The following is a 20,210-nucleotide window of genomic DNA, read 5'->3' on the forward strand; positions in this document are numbered from 1 at the left end:
CAGAGCCAGGGGTTGAGCAGTGAGCACTCCCACCCCGGCACATTGGAAAGTTGGCACTGGTAGCTCCAGCCCCAGAGTTGGTGCCTATGCAAGGAGCCGCATATTAACTTCTGAAGAGCCACGTGTGGCTCTGGAGCCACTGATTGGCCACCCCTGAACTAAACCGATCTCCTGTATAATGCAAGACATAGAACTTTCCTGAATTAATTTCTATTTGGGCTAGAGCATATCTTTTAGAAAAACATCCACTCTGGATTTAAAAATTGCCAGGAAGGAGAATCTGCTGCAACCCTTTGCAAATTATATGTCATTAATTACCCTCACCGTTAAAAATTTGTTTCTTATTTTCAGTCTGAATTTGTCTAGGTTCAGCTTTCACACACCGGATCTTGTTATGCCTTTGTCTATTAAAAAGCCCATTATCACATTTTTGTTCAATTGTTGTTTATAAAATGTCTTCAAATAACACCTTAACCTTCTCTTTGTTATGTTAAATAGCTTGATCTCCTTAAATCTATCACTATAACAGGGGTGGGCTATAACAGGGGTGGGCCACATCCAGCCCGTCAGAACTTTTATTCTGGCCCTTGAGCTTCAGCCAGGGAGTGGGTTTGGGGGCTTGCCCTGCTCCGGCACTCCAGCCAGGGAGTGGGGTCCACGCAGCTCCTGGAAGCAGTGGCATGTCCCCCCGCCCCCTTTGGCTCCTACTATAGGAGCAGCCAGGGGACTCTACATGCTGCCCCTGCCCTAAGTGCCAGCTCTGCAGCTCCCATTGGCCATGGTTCCCAGCCAATGGGAGGTGCCATGGCAACGCCTGCGGACAGGGCAGCGCACAGAGCTGCCTGGCCGCACTTCCACGTAGGAACCATAGGGGGGACATGCCACTGCTTCGAGGAGCTGCTTGAGATAAGCACCGCCCAGACGCTGCATCCCTGATCCCCCTCCCAGGCCCCAACTCCCTGCCCCAGCCTTGATCCCCCTCCCAGGCCCCAACTCCCTGCCCCAGCCTTGATCCCCCTCCCACCTGCTGAATCCTTTGGTCCTACCCCAGAGCCCGCACCCCCAGCCGGAGCCTTCACCCCCTATCTCAGCCCGGAGCCCCAGCCCTGCACCTGACCCTCATTTCTGGTCCCATCCTGGAACCCACACCCCCATCCGGAGCCGTCATCCCCTCTCGCACCCCAACCCCCAATTTCGTGAGCATTCATCGCCCACCATACTATTTCCATACCCAGATGTGGCTCTTAGGCTAAAAAGTTTGCCAACCCCTGCAATATAAGTTATGTTTTCCAATCCTTTAATCATTCTTGTGGCACTTATCTGAACAGTCTGCAATTTATCAGTATCCTTCTAGAAGTGTGGACCCCAGAACTGAACACATTGTTCCAACATTGGTCACACCAGTGTCAAATTCAGAAGTAAAATACCCTTCCAAATCCTACTCAGTTTTCCCCTGTTTATGTATCCCAGACACCCAAATACAATTAAAATCCAGTGGAAGTTAGGCTTCTTGGAAAGAAGGCTTGCAGAAAACATGGCAGCTGCGTTGTAGAACTTCTGATCCCCACCAAGCAAAATCTTGCTCAAGGGAAGTTTTAAGAGCTCTGCATGGTCCTCTCCTTTCTCCTCCTTCCTAAACCTAATGTTTTCTCCCTGCAGCTCTTCATTCTATTCTTTCTGCCTGATCTCCAATTTGTTCATGTAGAACTGTCCCATTGTAATTACTCCCTGGGTGCAAGCAGCTGATCCTCATAATGTACATATGTAATTTCACCTCAGCTTCCCCATATTCCCCAATACCAAAAATGCCTTTCTTTCTGATTTTGTAATTTTCCTTCCCTTATTTAGTTTTGAATTGGTTATAGAAATAACTGCCTTGATTTGGTTACTGAACATTCTTCTTTGTTTAAATTTGGTCTGCTGGTCCTTGACTGAGAAACTTCCTATGTCTTTGATTCCAAGAAAAAAAAGATTTAACCACCAGGTTCTCACAAAGACCTTGTATATATATGACTCACTACATGTTAAAGATTACTAATTATCTAGGAAACCAGACCACTGTAATACCATAATCCTCTTTCATTCTATACCTGAATCTTTCTTTTCTGCAAAAAAAGTGAGAATTCAGAATATATGTTCAATCCATGCAAATATGGTATTGGTATCGATGTAGTTCTAGTGGATATTAGTCTGAAAACCGATTCCTTTTTTAAATGATCAAAATTTTCATAATATTAAAGGAGGGAGAAGACTAGTATTGGCTTATCTAGGAAACCATGTTTTTTAAGAATAAATATGCTAAAGAACTATCTGATGACATTTTCAGGACAATTAGGATCAATTGTGTCATTAATAACTTCTATTTTTTTTAAAAAAGGGGGTTGGGAGGAAATAATCTGTTATTACATGAAATGGGTTACTCCAGGGCTGTGGACCCAGATTTCAATGCAAACAGATTAGTGTACCTTCCATTATCATACCATAGCCACCTCAGAAAGTACTTTATTTTCTTATTGATATTTACAGTCATGGCACGCACATTCTCATATGCCAGTACAATGTTTTAAGTGTTCCTGGTGCTGTACTGTATAAACACAGAATAATAAATTTCTTTTTCTCTACTTCATGTAAGCATGCTATACAGAGATACCTATTTTGTCTTATCAACATAGTGACTGTAGTGTTTATGATATAGTACCGTAGTAATGAGCCGCTCACCTCTACGACATGTCTTTCTTTCAGATTAGATGATCACAATCATCCCTTCTGGCCTGAAAGTCTGAGTCTGTGTCTTTCTCTTTCAGCTCTTTTAACTTCTTATAGTAGGAAACAGTTCATAGAATAATTCGCCTTTTCTGGATATGTCTCTATCGAAACTTTCACTGTTTAACAATAATATATATATATATTGTTAGAGGCCATGTTGGGGTGAAAGTGGAGCCTTCTTTCCTACCTGCAAGTCCTCCATGTATTTTGTAGATGTCTTTCAGGTTCAATTCCCAGTTTGCCTTCCATAACCCCTTCTGCTGTACTAGAAGACCTTCTTCATTCTTACCAGGTTTTCAACTTGCTATATGAAACTTCCTGCAGATTTATTTCCCAGTAAAGCTGTTTCTCAGATTGGCTTTACATCGATATGAATTTAGAGCTTGATACTGTGATGTGGTGATCAGTGAGAATATTTGCAAAAGGACTTCAACAGGATTGAAGGCAGTGGGGAGCATACCATAGAGCAGCGGTTCTCAAACTGTAGATCGGGACCCCAAACTGGGTCCCAACCTCTTTTTAATGGGGTTGCCAGACTTGCTGGGGCCTGAGGCCAAAGCCTGAGCCCTGCTGCTCAGGCCCATCTTCAGCTCTGGATGGTGTGGCTCGGGTTACAGGCCCCCTGCGTGGGACTGAAGCCCATGGGCTTTGACTCCCCACCCCCCTCCACCCCCACCCCCAGCTGGCAGGGCTCAGGCTTCAAGTCCCTCTCCTGGCATCGTGTAGTAATTTTTCTTGTCAGAAAGCAGTCAGGGTACAATGAAGTTTGAGAACCCCAGCCATAGAGAAAGCTCTCTCCTGTCAATGTCCTCCATTCCTGGATCTGTTGGGTTTTTTGTTAACCATTTGGCAAAAGCTTTCATCTGTTTATCAAAAGGGAACGTTTGTTTTAAACTTGCTACACTGAAAAAAGAGGATTCAAATTAGTGCACTGATTTGTCATTCCATACATGTTCAAAATAACTTTAACTTACATGCCAAAGGGGCAGAAGAATGAAATGTAGCAGGAAAAGATATCTAATTTGAGGGTTGAAGTAAATTTTCCCTACTGGTGACCTACCCTTTTTGCCCCCTTTTTGGTTTGTGCAAGTTACTCTTATTGGATTCCAAATCAATCCTATTTAAACTTTCACCACTTATATCTGTCTCGTGACAAGTTTATATCACCACTTTTCACTGTTGAGACTTCCATGGTAAATGAATCTGTTTACATCCACTCAGAATTTGACTCATTATTTTTAAATGTGTGTAGTAGCAACCCAAAATCAAGCTGCTAAAATTAAAAATTGGTTTAAAAACAGAAATCAAGCACATGAAATACCTGTGCCAAGCCAGATATGAAGATCATTGTAGTTGCTCAAACACTGAAAGATTAGTTTCAAGAAAACAAAGTGAGGAAAATGCAACATACAGAAACAGTGGTATAGAAAGGTGAGATGTTAATAATTAGACCATATTCAATGTTTATGTGTATTTCAAAAAAGATTTTCTCCTTTTAAGGTATTAGCTCATACTTTCTAGTTCCGTCTTTTGTAGGGAACGTACTATAAGCTACAGTATATAGTATGAATATACTTATCTGTTTAAAACTTGAGAGGAAAAGAAAACAGCAGTAATTCAGATCTTTTTTTTTCAGCAAAATAACCATGACAGCTGTTTGCTAAAATTGTAATTAATGTTCTTTTAATTTTGGTAAACTCAAATGCCTGGAATAACTACAGTGGTGTGTATGAGTGTGAATGTGACTCGACAGGCTTAAACATACCTTTTTTCAATAAGATGTAATATTTTAAAAAGACCTATTACCAATTTCATACTTTTTAGTGAGTTGCTACTTTTCAGATATTATCTACCATTTTTAATGTGTTCGTTTGTTTAAAAATTGTCTGCCTTGCCTAATAAAGGTCTGTGCTTAACGCAGAGCAAGAAAGACAACGTACTCTTATTTTCAAGAAAAGTATTAAAAGTCATTTTTACATCAATAACATCATTCTCTTGACTGCATTCATTATGGGGTGGGTTGCTGGACGCATTTAGCTACTCCATACAAACTCTTCATTTTTAAGGAAAACTGATATGTACACATGGCCAGATGGTAGGGAAACGTAGTCTATGGCTAGTGCTGGAAAGAATGGTCTTAGCATAATGTCTTAGCTTTGACAAACTATATGTAACAATATTTTTTTCTGAACTGCTGATTCTTCCCCATCAAACATGTTTTTTCAGAGGCTTTGCCTATAGAAGAACCATTTTATCAAAGGACCATATAGGACTCCTTTCAATTATTTGTGAATAGAATTATTTTCCAGGCAATCAGAATCAGTGGAATGCAATATTAGGTGTGGGGTGAGAGTGGAGCATTCTGAACCAGAAAATAGACATTAGCAATTAATTAATTAGTCCCACAAGGAGAAGGTACTATTATATTAGAATAATAAGAAGATGAGCTTTTGATTTTGCATTAAGGACATATGAGGGAGACTTGAAGTGAAAAATGTGAATGTTCTTTAGAGCCAGTTCAATGAAATAAAAGATGTTGAGGCTTCTGCATTCGTGGACTCTCATGCCAGACCAAGAAAACTGTGAAGAACCATCTTCTTTGGATTTGGAGTAGGTTTTACATGATGTTGAACCCTAGATTAGTTTTTCTTGACTCCCACCCTTTATAGTGTCAGACAAGTGATTTTTAAACTTAAAGGAATTAGAAAAAGTATTGAAAACACAAAGTTTTAAAACTTAATTTACATAGTAATTCAAGCTTTTTTTTAATAAAATGGATTGATTAGTTGTATTTAACTAAATTAGTGGTGTGGAGCTGTCATTAGCAAACCTATTGGATTTCATGCCTCCTCTGTCCAAAATGCTTTCTTTTATGATGGTACCATGAATAATTCTGCAAGATCCTTACGTTGAGCCGCTGTCCTTCTGGCCAAGGAGGATGGAATGGAAACCCTTTGAGTCTGCAGTACACATTCTTAACTAACCAGAGCATTTCATTGCGAGCTACATGAGACACTTCTTCCTCCCAAAGACAGAGTGTGTTGCCGCTGCAGCACTGAACAATCCTGGGATCCAGAGACTGACTTATCAGTGGATCTCATTTGTAAGGAACTTTTTCTCTCGGGGGTACTTATGTGGGCCCCATCATTCTGGTATCTTAGTGCCTCATAAACATTAATGAATTTTATCCTCATACTACCTAGCCTCTTGGTATAGGGACAAAGGGATTTTCTTACTATCTTGGGCTTGGAGATGATTCAGATGACAAGATGTTTGAATGTAGCTGTCAGCCTGATGGAGACTGCCAGAACTGCGGAGAGCCTTTTGCCTTCTGATGGGTATATTAGGAAAGGTTCTGTTTGATATGGGGAACAGAGTGAGAGTTAAGGAAGAAATGCTGCATGCGTTTATTCGTGTGTGTGTATAAAATAGAAAAAACCCTGAAGTTGTGGGTCTTGGGTGGGTGTTTTATATTGGACTAACCTACAGGAAAGCACTTGAGAATCACGGGCTTTTTCTTCGGCCTCAGGAAGGAGAGCAAGTTGGAATGGCAGGCATAATAGTATTGTTTGTTCAGACTTTTTGAATATTCTGAGACAGAAATTAAATCACAGGTCAGTGGGCGGGAATCCGGTATAGGAAAATGCAGAAAGTCTAGTGTAGGTATCACACAGTGTTTGTCAACTTAATCTGACCAAAATCTAGGAGCCAGCCCCAGAATGATGTTATTTAAAATTAAATTGTGTCTACTGAGATTCATGAATTATAATTGTTTACAACTCTGTCCTTATACATGTACACTATATTTTTTAATACTGTGAATAACTAAAGGTGCCATTGTCCCATTTCATACACCTGGACCATTTAGTTTTGTACTAAAACTCTAACATTTGTGCAACTGGCTGTCAAACATGTGGATGAGCCAAATCACCCCTAGTTTTTAAAAAAAGAAAAATGTAGCAAGAGAAAGCGTTTGTTTGACTTGGTTCCTGTGACAAAACAGAAACACTGGGAGGGACACTAATTCCCATAAGATGTCACTAAGTAATTTTTATGGGTTTGAAATTACATTGCATAATTTTTGTGTTTGTCTCTTTTCCCCCCACCAGGAAATTCCACTTACTTGGATGACCATGGACCACCCCCGCGCAAGGTGAGCTCCTTCCATCCTTACCAGCTGCTTTCCTATTGTATATTTTGGGCCAAATTATGCTCTGTTCCTCCGTAGTAAATATGGAGGAGCTCCACTGAGTTTTACATTGGTGTAGCTGAAAGCTCAATTTGGCCCTTTTGCCCCCCCCTTTTTTAGAACGTATTTTCTTCTCAGGCTTTTGTAGATAGCTTGCACAAAAATACGTTTAACATGGGTAAAACTGGTTCATTGAAGTCAGTGGGAACGGGATTTCAAACCGTTCTTTCCTGGTGCCAACATGATGCAGTTTATCAACACGTACAATAGAATGCTCAGTGGTCCTCTATTCTGGAACAGTATTATCACTTGGTCACTTTAGGAAGCGTCATCAAATTGTTACAGTTATCGTTGTTCTTGTGAAGTATTTGCTCACAACAGCCTAACAGGGCTAAACTATTGTTTCTAAACCCTCACACTAAATCTCTTCCTCTCAGTGTTTCCCTTTTAAAAGGAAAGTATTTCAACAGGTATAGTACTTCTAAAACCTTAAACAAATGCAGAATACATGAACTCAGTGAAATTGGGGTCTATGTTAAAAAAAAAAAATCTGAGAGTGGCTGCACTGGTTTATGCTGAGGACAGTGTACTCTTAAAAGGAAATGGTTATCAAGATAAACATTACTGTTTCTTGATTTTTAAATGAGACTTGTAACAGAGGTGTTTTAAAAAAAAGGGAAGGGGATGGGGGAGAAATCACATGATATACTGGCATTTTACAACTGTAAACTTAAGTTGACCTACATTAGGTTGACTTACAGCCATGCAGTAATTACTGCGGGGGGTGATATCCACATTGCCCTTCTTCGGTCAGTGGTGTGCATCTTCATCAGGGGTGCTTCCACTGACTTAAGAGTGGCAGGCACATGCAGCCCCCCACTGGGAACAGGGCAGCTGCACCAGGCTTCTTAGCTCCCCGCTTCTCACCAGGAGCTGGGCTCAGCTCTGAGCACGGCAGCCGACTGCACTCTGGGCACAGAGCTTCCCCCTAAGTGCAGCCATGCCCTCAGTTGGGAGTGGGGAGCCGAGAGCCCGGGTGGCTGCCCCGTTCCCAGTGGGGAGCGGAGAAGCCCAGTGCAGCTGTTCCCTTCCTCGTGTAGGGATGGGGTGCTGAGAAGCCCAGTGCGGATGTCCCATTCCTGGCAGGGAGCTGAGAGCCTGGGCAGCAGCCTGGGCAGTGTGGGGATCCGGGACCCCGGGGTGGAGCATGGCTCTCCGTAGGGAACCTGGGTGGCAGCCTGAGCCAGGAGCCTGGGTGGCAGCAGGGCTGAGGAACCAGGAGACAGCTTTCTTGTCAATTTCATGGCCCCAGCAGAGCTGTGAAATTGACAGTGACAACCAATAGATGTAGGTAACGCAGTGTCTGCAGGGGCACTGTGTCACCCTAACTATAGCGATATAAGCCCTATGCCTCTCGTGGAGGTAGAAGTATCGTGTCAGTGTAGTAGGACACTTACATCGGGAGGAGCAAGGCTGTAGCGTGTACACTGACATAATTAGGTCAAAGTAAACTGCCTTAGGTTGACCTAACACTTTAGTGTAGAGCAGGCCTCAATAGTTGTGCTGCTAGTGTCAGATAGTAGAAGAGTGGTAGGTGGCAAACTGGTAGATTATAACATTAAAATTTAAAATTAGGTGTGTTTTATCAACTAGTGAATATAATATGGAAAACAATAGACACAAATAATACTATTGTAGTTTAGCATTAGATTGTATCAGAGGGGTAGCCGTGTTAGTCTGGATCTGTAAAAGCGGCAGAGTCCTGTGGCACCTTATAGACTAACAGACGGATTGGAGCATAAGCTTTCGTGGGTGAATACCTGATAGATGCACCCTTAATGCTGGAATAGCTGTGTCCACAGAAGGCAATTTTAGCTCTTTAACTGTATCATTTTTTAAGCCAATGTAGTTATAGCTGTACAAAAATTCTGTAGGCCAGACCCCAAATCGCTGCCTTCATTGGTGAGGGATGTGAAAATGGCCTGCGTGCTGGCAGCAGTTGCTAGAACCATTGTGCAAGCATAATGTTTCCAGGAGTGTTTGTGGTGGAGGTGTCAAGTACACTTACGTACAGGGTTAGGTAAGTGTAGTATGCTGGTCCAACTTTTCTGGCCAGTGAACTGTGGGGCGCTGTAGTCTTGCTGTGCTCTTTTTCACTGACTGAGTTATGGGCACTGCTTTCCGAGCATTTCAGGAATGCAAGGATGAAGATTATGTCTGGCCTCTGCAAGAGGAAAAGTGGTGACAGGCTTTTGTGCATCCAGGTACAATCTAGCCATTAATATATATGATTCTCTGAAACCTAATTTGGTGTTACCTTAGCTCTGAGACTTTCCAGAAAAGACACATAATAAGAACATTATAATGACATTGTTTTTGCTGCTCTATAAATAAATATAGTGAGTTTTCTTAGAAAGGAAGGCGTAATCCTGCCATGCTATTAATTTTATCATGTTAATTTTATTTTCCTATGCATAGTGTAATATGGTGACATGTTTATATCCTGGTAATGTAAATGTTTCATTTGCAAGGTTATGTACTGTGCAAATGATATACAATGACAAGATAAATATTTTTAAAAGGTTTCCTTTCCCAGATTCTCTCATTTTTCTCTGTTACTTGTAACAGAGGTGTTTAAAAAAAAAAAAAGGGAAGGGGATGGGGGAGAAATCACATGATATACTGGCATTTTATAAATAGCAGATTGGCTTTGGCTGTGGGTATGTTTTAATATGAAGCATTGCCAGGTGAACTCATTTCAGTGGGAATTAGGTACCTAGGGGCTTTTGAAAAGAGGCACCTATCTGCATCTTTGAGCACCCAAAAACCTGTAAAAATCTGGTCCTAAATGACTTAGGTGCTTGTGAAAATTTTGTCCTTAATCTCTCAAAATACAACAAAACCTCCCTTTTAAACATCACACTCCCTCTCCCAACCCCTAAGCTATATTTTTTTCTAATTGCACCTGGAGAGCACAAGTATCCTTATGGGTTTCCTGCATGAGTAGTTATGAAGGTAGATCATTATAGTCCTAGCAGAGATAATAAAATAAACTTAAGTAAACTCTCCACTGATAACTGCTAGGGTAAAAAGATAAAGCTAAATGATGGTTTTTTGTCTTGAAAAATTGTTTCCTGTGTGTCCCTGAAAGACATTTCTTCTGTTGTTTGGGTACAGTCTCCTGCTTCTCTCTTACCCAGAAACATTGTAGCATGCTTGGTCTACAGTAGTGGTTCTCTAACTTTTTTTTCCACGGACCAGTTGAAAATTGCTGAGGGTCTCAGCAGACCACTTAATGATCTTTCCAAATGTTGTTAGTACTGTTAGCTAACTATTGTAAAGCGCTTTGGATAAAAGCGCTATATAAAGAAAATTAATAATAAACTTTTTTTGTTCTACAAATAAAACAACACAACTCAAATTTTAATATCAGTAGTCTTACCTTTTTAATGCGATGGATGTGCCCTCCCTCCCCCGCCACGACAACTCCCGAGCTGGGGCTGGGAAGGAGGGGGGGGGGGTCTCTCCCCCGCTGCGGCAGCTCCCAAGCTGGGGCTGGGAAGGAGGGGGGGTCTCTCCCCCGCCACAGCAGCCACAGAGCTGAGGCTGGGAAGGAGGGCCGTCTCTCGCCAGCAGCTGCAGCCCTGGAGCTGGGGAAAGTCGCCTCCTTCTCTAGCCGCCACAGCCCTGCAAATCCCAAATTCCCCCCACCCCCTCTTCTCACCCCACTTCCCCCTATTCCCCTCAAGGCCACCACCTCATTTTACATGTGCATCTTCTTCAGGATCCAGGCACCTAATTAGTGAGCCACACCTGTGCAGCTTCACTAATTAGGTGGGTGGCCCTTCATTCTCTCATGTGTGGCTGCCCAGGCACTCACCTTAGAGGGAACTATCCGCGGACCACCTGAATGGAGCTCCTGGAGCACTTGTGGTCCGCGGACCACAGTTGGAGAACCTCTGGTTTAAAGAATTGCTTAGAACTGGCCTCCAGGGTAAAGTATTCGGTGCTTGACAGAGTAAAAGCAATGTTTATTCCAGATCCATATTTTTTGTGTTTGATTTAGCACTCAGAAATGCCTTCCCAGGCCAGTAAGGAAAGGACTGTAATCTAGATTAATATAAGATTTTTTTTAACCTTGTCAACTTTTTTCTGATTTGCATGCCAAATTTAGCATTTTGTTCCTCTTATTTCAGGAGTTTTGCGTTACACAAGAAAAGGGCTGGGGGATGTGTGCCATAATGCACAGTAGCAACAGTTCAGATTTATCCATCCTAGACAATTTCATAGTACAGTCTGAAAAATTTACCTTAGTTCCCTTGTCTTAAAGATTCCTGGCTAATCTGCAATTGCTTTAAGATCTTCCCAGTGCCTTACTATCTTTAGTATATTCACTTAGTACAGTGTGGTGTCTATCCCTTTTTTCTTCTTTATTTCACTCCTCTTCCAGCTGGCAGATAAAGTTTCAAACTTCTGATGACAAATACTGTAGTCTGAAGTGTGTCCCGTGCTTCAGTATTATCTGTGATACTCATAAGATTAAATCTGTGTCCTGCTGATGTCATCATGCTTAGTCTTTGGGCTTCCCAATGTGAACTAGGATGTTTTGAGCAGCCTGAACGTGCTCAGATTTGAATTGAGTGCTTGTGCAATGAATAAAAGTTCTGGGCATTTTGTCCAACCAGCCTCAGTTCTGGGTGTTTAAAAAACAGTACAGCAGGGCAATAGAATATAGTCTTATGTAAGTGCTAATTATCTTACATTTTGAAGCATGTGCCTAATTGCCTCTTTAAAAACATTGGGAGGGCATAGGTTGGGATATAAACATCTTGACTGTCCCAACAGCAACACATTTGCAGTTCTCACTTATTTTTCTGTTCACTCCGGTTTGTCTAAACATTTGCAACGCTGACATTTAGATATTGTGCAGATACTTCATAGTGTTTGTTTAGGGCCATATTCTTCCCTCAGATCCAAAAGTTCTATTGCATGATTAGGTAGGTGTGTATACGTTACTTACCCTCCTTTGAAGCATCAGCTACTGCCATCTGCTTGAGGCAAGAAACTACATGCGCCCTGATTCTCATTCAGGCAGCTTCTGCGTTTTTTATCTCAAGCTAAATATTAGGCTGTTGGAGTTGTAAATTATGAAGTGATAGATGGATGATTCCAAGGGGAATGACGTACAGAAATTGGTAGGTATGATTTGGCTCTTAAATCCATTGTTTAAAATAATATCCGTGTAAAGAATTTTTTAACAGGGCTTCTTACTTTACTACACCTGTCAGCATTCAGTTTTTTTTAATGTGCATAATGCATAACTGTAGAAGCTCTTGGCTGTCGCATGCAATCCTGCAATTCACTTATCCTGGAGTTGTACTTCTGACTTGTTTAATTCATCTGTGAATTCATAGTAGTACTGGGTACTAGTATGGGAAACTCTCCAAATGTTTTTATAACATCTGTGATATTAATCGGTGAGAATTACAGTGTGCTCTAAATGAAACAAAAACATGAAAAGGGGATTTTAGAGATTTAAAAAGTAAGTTTTTAGAATCAGGTTGATTCTAATTTTATATATCTGCTTAAAAAGCCGCTTAAGTTAGAAGTGTTTGTGCATTTTAGCTAATGAACAATGATCAATTGCCCAGGACTGATGTAAATAATGGCTAATAACCGTCTTTAATTTATGATAGTGAAAAGTAACCATGGCCCAATTTGCAATCAATTTAGAGGTTGTGCAGAGAACCTTCTTATATTTTGGCATTCAACATGGCTAGGTACCAGATAAGAATATTTTGAAATAGGACTGACTTTTTTTCCTCATGTGAAGAATTGAAAATAGCACTTTCAGAAAAGGACACGTTTTTGGAATGAGAAAAACCCAGTGTGTGGCTCATAGATTTCAGAAGATCAGGGCAGCTCTCAGCCATACTTCAAAATGGGGCAGCAGCAGCTTTCCCAAACATAAGCAAAGAGAGTGAGCTGGGCTCACTGCTGCACCTACTCAGACGCTATTGCTCTGGTGGTCTGATTCTCCCTTTGGAGTATACTGATGGCAGAAAGAGCAAAAAATCAGATTTAAAGTTGGCTTAAGTGGCCAGCTAAGGATTTACTGGACATAGAGGAATCCTCCAGTGACAGAAAGCTGGTGTAGCTGGCCTATGCTATCCTCCTTCTCAATCCTCGGTGTAAAGGACTTGGACAGAGCCATGCAGCATTCCAGCCATCCCCAGGTGTCAGAACAGATCCTTGGGTGCTGTTGCAGCTAATCATAACTTAAAGCAGCCTTAATGCTGCTCTAAATTGCTCTTGGGGACTGAACCACCCCCTAGCTGGTCCAAGGATCACAAGGTGTAAAGATGACATACCACCAGCCAACTCATCTTCACCATTTTTGGGTCCTCTGAGCACAGGTCAGCCAAAACCAAGAACTAGATCCTATAACTTTAACAGTAAAAAAAAAAAAAAAATAACTCTTCAAATAAAGTACCTAGAATTCCTAGATTGCTTCACGTTTTCAGGCAGGTGTAATTAAAGAAAAATTTATGTTCTGGAGTGAACTTTTATTTATCTTTCCCATGTAAAATGGAGCCAAAATAGTACCTATGGATGAAATAAACCTGTTTTAAAAAAATTTCTGTGCAGTTGGTGCAAATTAATGACAGTAATAGACAAAAATAAATTGATGTGTTCCATTACATTAAACTGGGAGGAGAGGTAGATACACTGGAGGGTAGGGATAGGATACAGAGGGCCCTAGACAAATTAGAGGATTGGGCCAAAAGAAATCTGATGAGGTTCAACAAGGACAAGTGCAGAGTTCTGCACTTAGGATGGAAGAATCCCATGCACTGCTACAGACTAGGGACCGAATGGCTAGGCAGCAGTTCTGCAGAAAAGGACCTAGGGGTGACAGTGGATGAGAAGCTGGATATGAGTCAGCAGTGTGCCCTTGTTGCCAGGAAGGCCAATGGTATTTTGGGCTGTATAAATACGGGCACTGCCAGCAGATCGAGGGACGTGATCGTTCCCCTCTATTCGACATTGATGAGGCCTCATCTGGAGTACTGTGTCCAGTTTTGGGCCCCACACTACAAGAAGGATGTGGAAAAATTGGAAAACGTCCACCGGAGGGCAACAAAAATGATTAGGGGACTGGAAACATGACTGATGAGGAGAGGCTGAGGGAACTGGGATTGTTTAGCCTGCGGAAGAGAAGAATGAGGGGGGGATTTGATAACTGCTTTCAACTACCTGAAAGGGGGTTCCAAAGAGGATGGACCTAGATTGTTCTCGGTGGTAGCAGATGACAGAACAAGGAGTAATGGTCTCAAGTTGCAGTGGGGGAGGTTTAGTTTGGATATTAGGAAAAACTTTTTCACTAGGAGGGTGGTGAAGCACTGGAATGCGTTACCTAGGGAGGTATGCGTTACCTAGGGAGATGGTGGAAGGATTCCTTTGAAATTTTTAAGATCAGGCTTGACAAAGCCCTGGCTGGGATGATTTAGTTGGGGCTTGGTCCTGCTTTGAGCAGGGGGTTGGACTAGATGACCTCCTGAAGTCCCTTTCAACCATGATATTCTATGATTCTGTGTGTGAATGTTCAGCAAATAAAAACAAAAGTAAATGTATTTTATTTCAGTCCTTGAATGACTGTTTTCTCAGCTCTACTGTATCTTTTTCTCCAGTACAATTTAGGAGGTGAAACTGACACTTGGGGACAAATATTGCAGTCCTTTCTCTAGCAAATCTACCATTGAGGTTGATGAGAGCTTTGCCTGTATAAGCATTGGGTAAGAGCTGCAGGATAGAGTCCTTAGCTTGTGCAGCTGATATATATGTGAATAAAGAAGCTGTGCTGTAGGCACTTGATGACAGATAAAATCTGTTGAAGTGGGGCTCTTTTCGGACAAACTTCCCATGGGATCCCCGTCATGCATCTGATGCTATTGGCAGCTGCTCGGGTATCAGCAAAGCCCTGTGCTTAGCACTTTTGTGACAGTACTTCAAACCATAAAGTGAATACAAAAATGAGTGTGGGTGAAGATTAGGTCAAGAAGAGAACAAACAAAGCACATACCAATACACAAGCTGAATCTGAACCAAATTTTACTAATAACTGAGTTGAAGCCATTACAAAGATATTGGGGCTGTGGAGCCAGTTACTGAAGAAATGCAAATGTCTTGCATAAGAACGGCCAGACTGGGTCAGACCAAAGGTCTGTCTAGCCCAGTATTCTGTCTTCTGACAATGGCCAATGCCAGGTGCCCCAGAAGGAATTAACAGAACAGTTAATCCTGAAGTGATCCATCCCCTGTCTTGGTACCATCATCCTAGGTTTCACCCACTGCTAGCAACATGGTACAATTGTGATAGCACATACACGCTGTATTATTTTTACTGCTTTTGGCCACAGACAGGTCTACAGTTAAGTCTTAATTAAAATTGGTTGTAGACTGTATGAGTCCATTGTCTCTTCTAGTTGTCAAGCAGAATTTTCTTTAAGGCAGCCTGTCTAAAAGATCATGTCATCATTCTAGGTATATATTTCCTTTTCAGTTCAACTCCTATGTGTATAGTAGCAACCAGGATTTTTTTTAAAGTCCCATATATTTTATCTTCTCTTTACCTGTTAGTTTTTGGTCTGGCTCCCCATTTATTTTAGTATCTTGGACTTATTTTATGTTTAAACTCTAGTTTTTGACTGCTAAAATGTTGTGTACAGACTATCCTTTTTGCCAAAAGAGAGCTGCCTTTGGGTTTTTCCCCGGACCCCCTGAACATCCAGTTAGCTACAATTGTGGTGTTTTGGAGAGTTTTATTTCTGGGGTTTTTGTATGAGCAATATCTTTACTGGAGGGTTTTTGCTATTGTTTTAAGAAACATTTTTCCCATTATACTGCTGTTCAGTCTAAGTGATTAATTTGTTACTGGCGAAGTGCCAGGTATAAAGATAAATCTCTTCCACGTAATTGTTTATCAAGCATTTTAAAAGCAGGAATAGTAGCAGATGTGTGTTTGATAGAATAGCTAAACAGAGCATTCCAGCTCCAAAACAAGTGGTGCATATTATTAAAAGCAAATGGTCCTACTGTGTGTGGAAGTCTAGGTTAACTATGGAGAAACAGCCAATAAAAAAAAGAAAGCAGCAGCAAGAAATTCTCTTCCTTTTGCTATTTTTGTTGGCTTTTTTTATTTCAGAGATAATGCAGTGCATGTTTGTACAGTAGAGAGGTGCCTTTTTTACTTCAGAGTTAACAATGTGGTGCCCATTTGTACAGAGAGGTGCTTATGAAAGCAAAATACATTGTGGAAGCTTTCAAAAACAGAGCTTGTCAACGTTTAGAAACATTGTAATATGTAAATAACTCGCAGTGAAGTTTACTTGACTCAGTGGCTACTAAAAAAGCAAATACAGTGAATAACACTTTAACATTTTAAACCAGAAGAATTAAAACAAATACTGTATTAATGGATTAAATTATCTTTAATTGAATTGAATGGGTAGCTCTAATGGAGTGTGAAATATTGGTGTGACATACTCATATTTGCCTGCCCCTCATTGACACTTACTTGAATATTTAATATGGTAGCTACAGATTCTGGGCATCATGTGGTCAAGAAACTGATTATTTATATTACTATCTATCTATGTCCTTACATGACGCCCATCCTGATAGTGTCTCAGTGTCTTACAAACATTAATGAAGTGATCCTCGCAACACCCTGTAATGTGGGAAAGTATTATAATCCGATTGTTATCTATGGAGAACTAAGACATAGTGGCTTGCCCAAGGTTGTACAGAAAGTCTGTTAACAGCCTGAAACTGAAACCAAAACTCCTGAATTCCAGTCCAGTTCCTTAACGCAAACCCATCCTTCACATTTTGAAGTAATGGTGTACACCTAGGAGACTATACAAATTGGGTTGTTAAGTTTGATAAGCAGTAGATTGAACAAATGGAATATCTGAAAGTGCTTTGTGTTAGAAAAATGGTACAAAAGTTTATTTGTAATCTGAATCCTCCCAAAAGGTTTTGACTGAATATCTAAATTAACTGCTGAAATCCCAGAAACTATGATTCTGGATATTTTGTGCTGTTTACGTACACTTGTACAAGAGTCTTTTAAATTATCTTTTTGTTATCCATCAATTACAGTATTTCAAGAAAAAAACTCATAATTCTGGATGATATTCTACCACCATATATAAATGAGACAGAGCCCTATGGTAATGTTATCTGCTGAAAGATAGATTACTGTAATACTTGTGAGCACACTGCTGGTGAGAAACCTCACAAGCTCATTTTTGTAGTCACTCAGGTGTAGCCATGTGTCTCCAAAGATAAATATGTGAACCTGGACTAATTGAAGTGTTGGTAGTCTGAAAGTCTGAATTGAGTCCTGGAGAATTATGTTCTGTTAGTTGCACTTTTTATTTTGTTTTTGTTTTTTGTAGGTAGAATCTTGTAGACAGGAAATTATTTTATTCCGTTCTTCCCCAAAATAGTGAAGATGGATTGTCCCTTTTCTGCATGCATCCTGATTAACACACAATATAGAATATCACTGTATGGGTAATTGAATGATACGGGTGGGGAAAAGTACAAAAAGACTTCCAAATTAAAACCAGACAACTGCCATCAGTAAATAAATCTTTGGGCAATAATGCATATACTGACCTACCTCAGGAGACTCGAACAATAGTTAACTCTTAAGAACGTAAGAATGGCCATACTGGGTCAGACCAAAGGTCCATCCAGCCCAGTATCCTGTCTTCCGACAGTGGCCACTGCCAGGTGCCCCAGAGAGAGTGTGAACCTAACAGGTAATGATCAAGTGATCTCGCTCCTGCCATCCATCTCCACCCTCTGACAAACAAAGGTTAGGGACACCATTCCTTAACCTTCCTGGCTAATAGCCGTTAATGGACTTAACCTCCATGAATTTATCCAGTTCTCTTTTAAACCTGTTATAGTCCTAGACTTCACAACCTCCTCAGGCAAGGAGTTCCACAGGTTGACTGTGCGCTGAGTGAAGAAGAACTTATTTTTATTTGTTTTAAACCTGCTGCCCATTAATTTCATTTGGTGGCTCCTAGTTCTTATATTATGGGAACAAGTAAATAACTTTTCCTTATTCACTTTCTCCACACCACTCATGATTTTATATCCCTCTATCATATCCCCCCTTAGTCTCTTCTTTTCCAAGCTGCAAAGTCTTAGCCTCTTTAATCTCTCCTCATATGGGACCCGTTCCAAACCCCCAATCATTTTAGTAGCCCTTTTTCAAACCTTTTCTAATGCCAGTATATCTTTTTTAAGATGAGGGGACCACATCTGTACGCAGTATTCAAAATGTGGGCATACCATGGATTTATATAAGGGCAATAAGATATTCTTCGTCTTATTCTCTATCCCTTTTTTAATGATTCCTAACATCCTGTTTGTTTTTTTGACTGCTGCTGCATACTGTGTGGACGTCTTCAGAGAACTATCCACGATGACTCCAAGATCTCTTTCCTGATTAGTTGTTGCTAAATTAGCCCCCATCATATTGTATGTATAGTTGGGGTTATTTTTTCCAATGTGCATTACTTTACATTTATGCACATTAAATTTCATTTGCCATTTTGTTGCCCAATCACTTAGTTTTCTGAGATCTTTTTGAAGTTCTTCACAGTCTGTTTGGTCTTAACTATCTTGAGCAGCTTATTATCACCTGCAAACTTTGCCACCTCACTGTTTATCCCTTTCTCCAGGTCATTTATGAATAAATTGAATAGGATTGGTCCTAGGACTGACCCTTGGGGAACACCACTAGTTACCCCTCTCCATTCTGAAAATTTATAATTTATTCCTACTCTTTGTTCCCTATCTTTTAACCAGTTCTCAATCCATGCAAGAATCTTCCCTCTTATTCCATGACAACTTAATTTACATAAGAGCCTCTAGTGAGGGACTGTGTCACTTCTTTACTAACTCTGAGAAATTACTGCCTTTGGAACAGAGAGAAGGAGAATTTTGCAATAGGGCACTCAGTTTCTGGGCATGAGAACATCAGTAGCCCCTAATGTAGACCATTTGATTTCTGATGTGAAATCTGTCACAGATGCTTATTAAATGTTTGTTTCTGTTTTTGCTCAAAAGACTTCATATTTATTATTTGTGTTCTGATAGTATGAACAGACCCAATCTGCATTGTGTCCCCACTGTGCAAATATAAGGTTAGAGTTTATGTATAACAAGTAATACATTAAACTCTCCAATAGCATATTGTGTTTCATACAGAAGTATCATTACATTATCAAAGGCTGTTATGAAACATTTTAGGCTTTCTTTGTTACATTGCATACTGTATCTAAATAATTATCCAAAATATCACATCCTCCTTGTTAAAGCTTGTCAGCTCTATATATCAATGAACCTTAAGGTGTAACTCATACGTGATATAATTACTCTATTCCTATTCACCCGCTAAGATGTCTTACACATATTCAAATGTTGTGGAAATGTGTTTTTCAGATTATTTTTTGCTGTTGCAGCCCTCCCCAATATGTCCCTTTTCCTCTGCTGTTTCTTCTTAAATTGTCCATCAAAAGTAATAAAATATAACAATGTATGGCTGTATCCAGGAAGGGATTAAATTACAGTATCAGATTCATCAGCATTAGTAATACATAACTTCACAAAATGCTGTGTAAAAACAAAATACAATAAAGCAGAACCACCTTGATTATACAAATGTCAGAGGACACTAAAGCTAATTGAGGCCCATTCTGTATAAACTTAACTTTGTAGAGAATCATTTATCCTGGAGGATGTTTGTGGCATAGGGGTCGCATAAAAAAAGCTTCAGGGCAACTTGTGGGAGTAGGAACATGAGCTACATTAGCAGAGTATAAGGTGAATGTTGCCAACTCTTATGGTTTTTAGCACCAGTTTCATATTGTTTGATACTGTTCTTACAGCTTCAGCTGCTGGAATTAAGTGATTATTAAATATCATAAGATATTCATGTAAAGTTTCTAGCCCTCATGGTTGCAGAGAAAAGCTTGAAAACAAAAAATGAATGTAGACTGAAGGCTCAGAAACCAGAAGATAAATAAAAATCAGAAATTATTAAAAAAAAATCTTATTCTTAAATTCCTGATTCTTGCTGGCCTGACTCTTTTTTTGAACTTTTTGCTTGGCCATACTCTAAGGTGTGATGAAGAATAAAAACTAGAGATGTCATGTGGATGGTCAGAGT

The 20,210-nt window shown here is 40.4% G+C and overlaps 1 protein-coding gene across 3 annotated transcripts in view; it reads left to right on the forward strand.

Moving 5' to 3' along the window:
* Positions 1 to 20,210, forward strand: part of UST (uronyl 2-sulfotransferase) — a 292,952-nt gene that overhangs the window by 97,712 nt on the left and 175,030 nt on the right. For all 3 annotated transcript variants that reach the window (XM_073337584.2, XM_073337585.2, XM_073337586.2), the window contains exon 2: positions 6,876 to 6,919. In XM_073337584.2, coding sequence (XP_073193685.1) covers positions 6,876 to 6,919 — 44 coding nt within the window. The remainder of the gene's footprint in view (positions 1 to 6,875; positions 6,920 to 20,210) is intronic.

The sequence above is a fragment of the Lepidochelys kempii genome, chromosome 3 (genome assembly GCF_965140285.1).
Source record: "Lepidochelys kempii isolate rLepKem1 chromosome 3, rLepKem1.hap1, whole genome shotgun sequence".
Classification (NCBI taxonomy): domain Eukaryota; kingdom Metazoa; phylum Chordata; order Testudines; family Cheloniidae; genus Lepidochelys; species Lepidochelys kempii.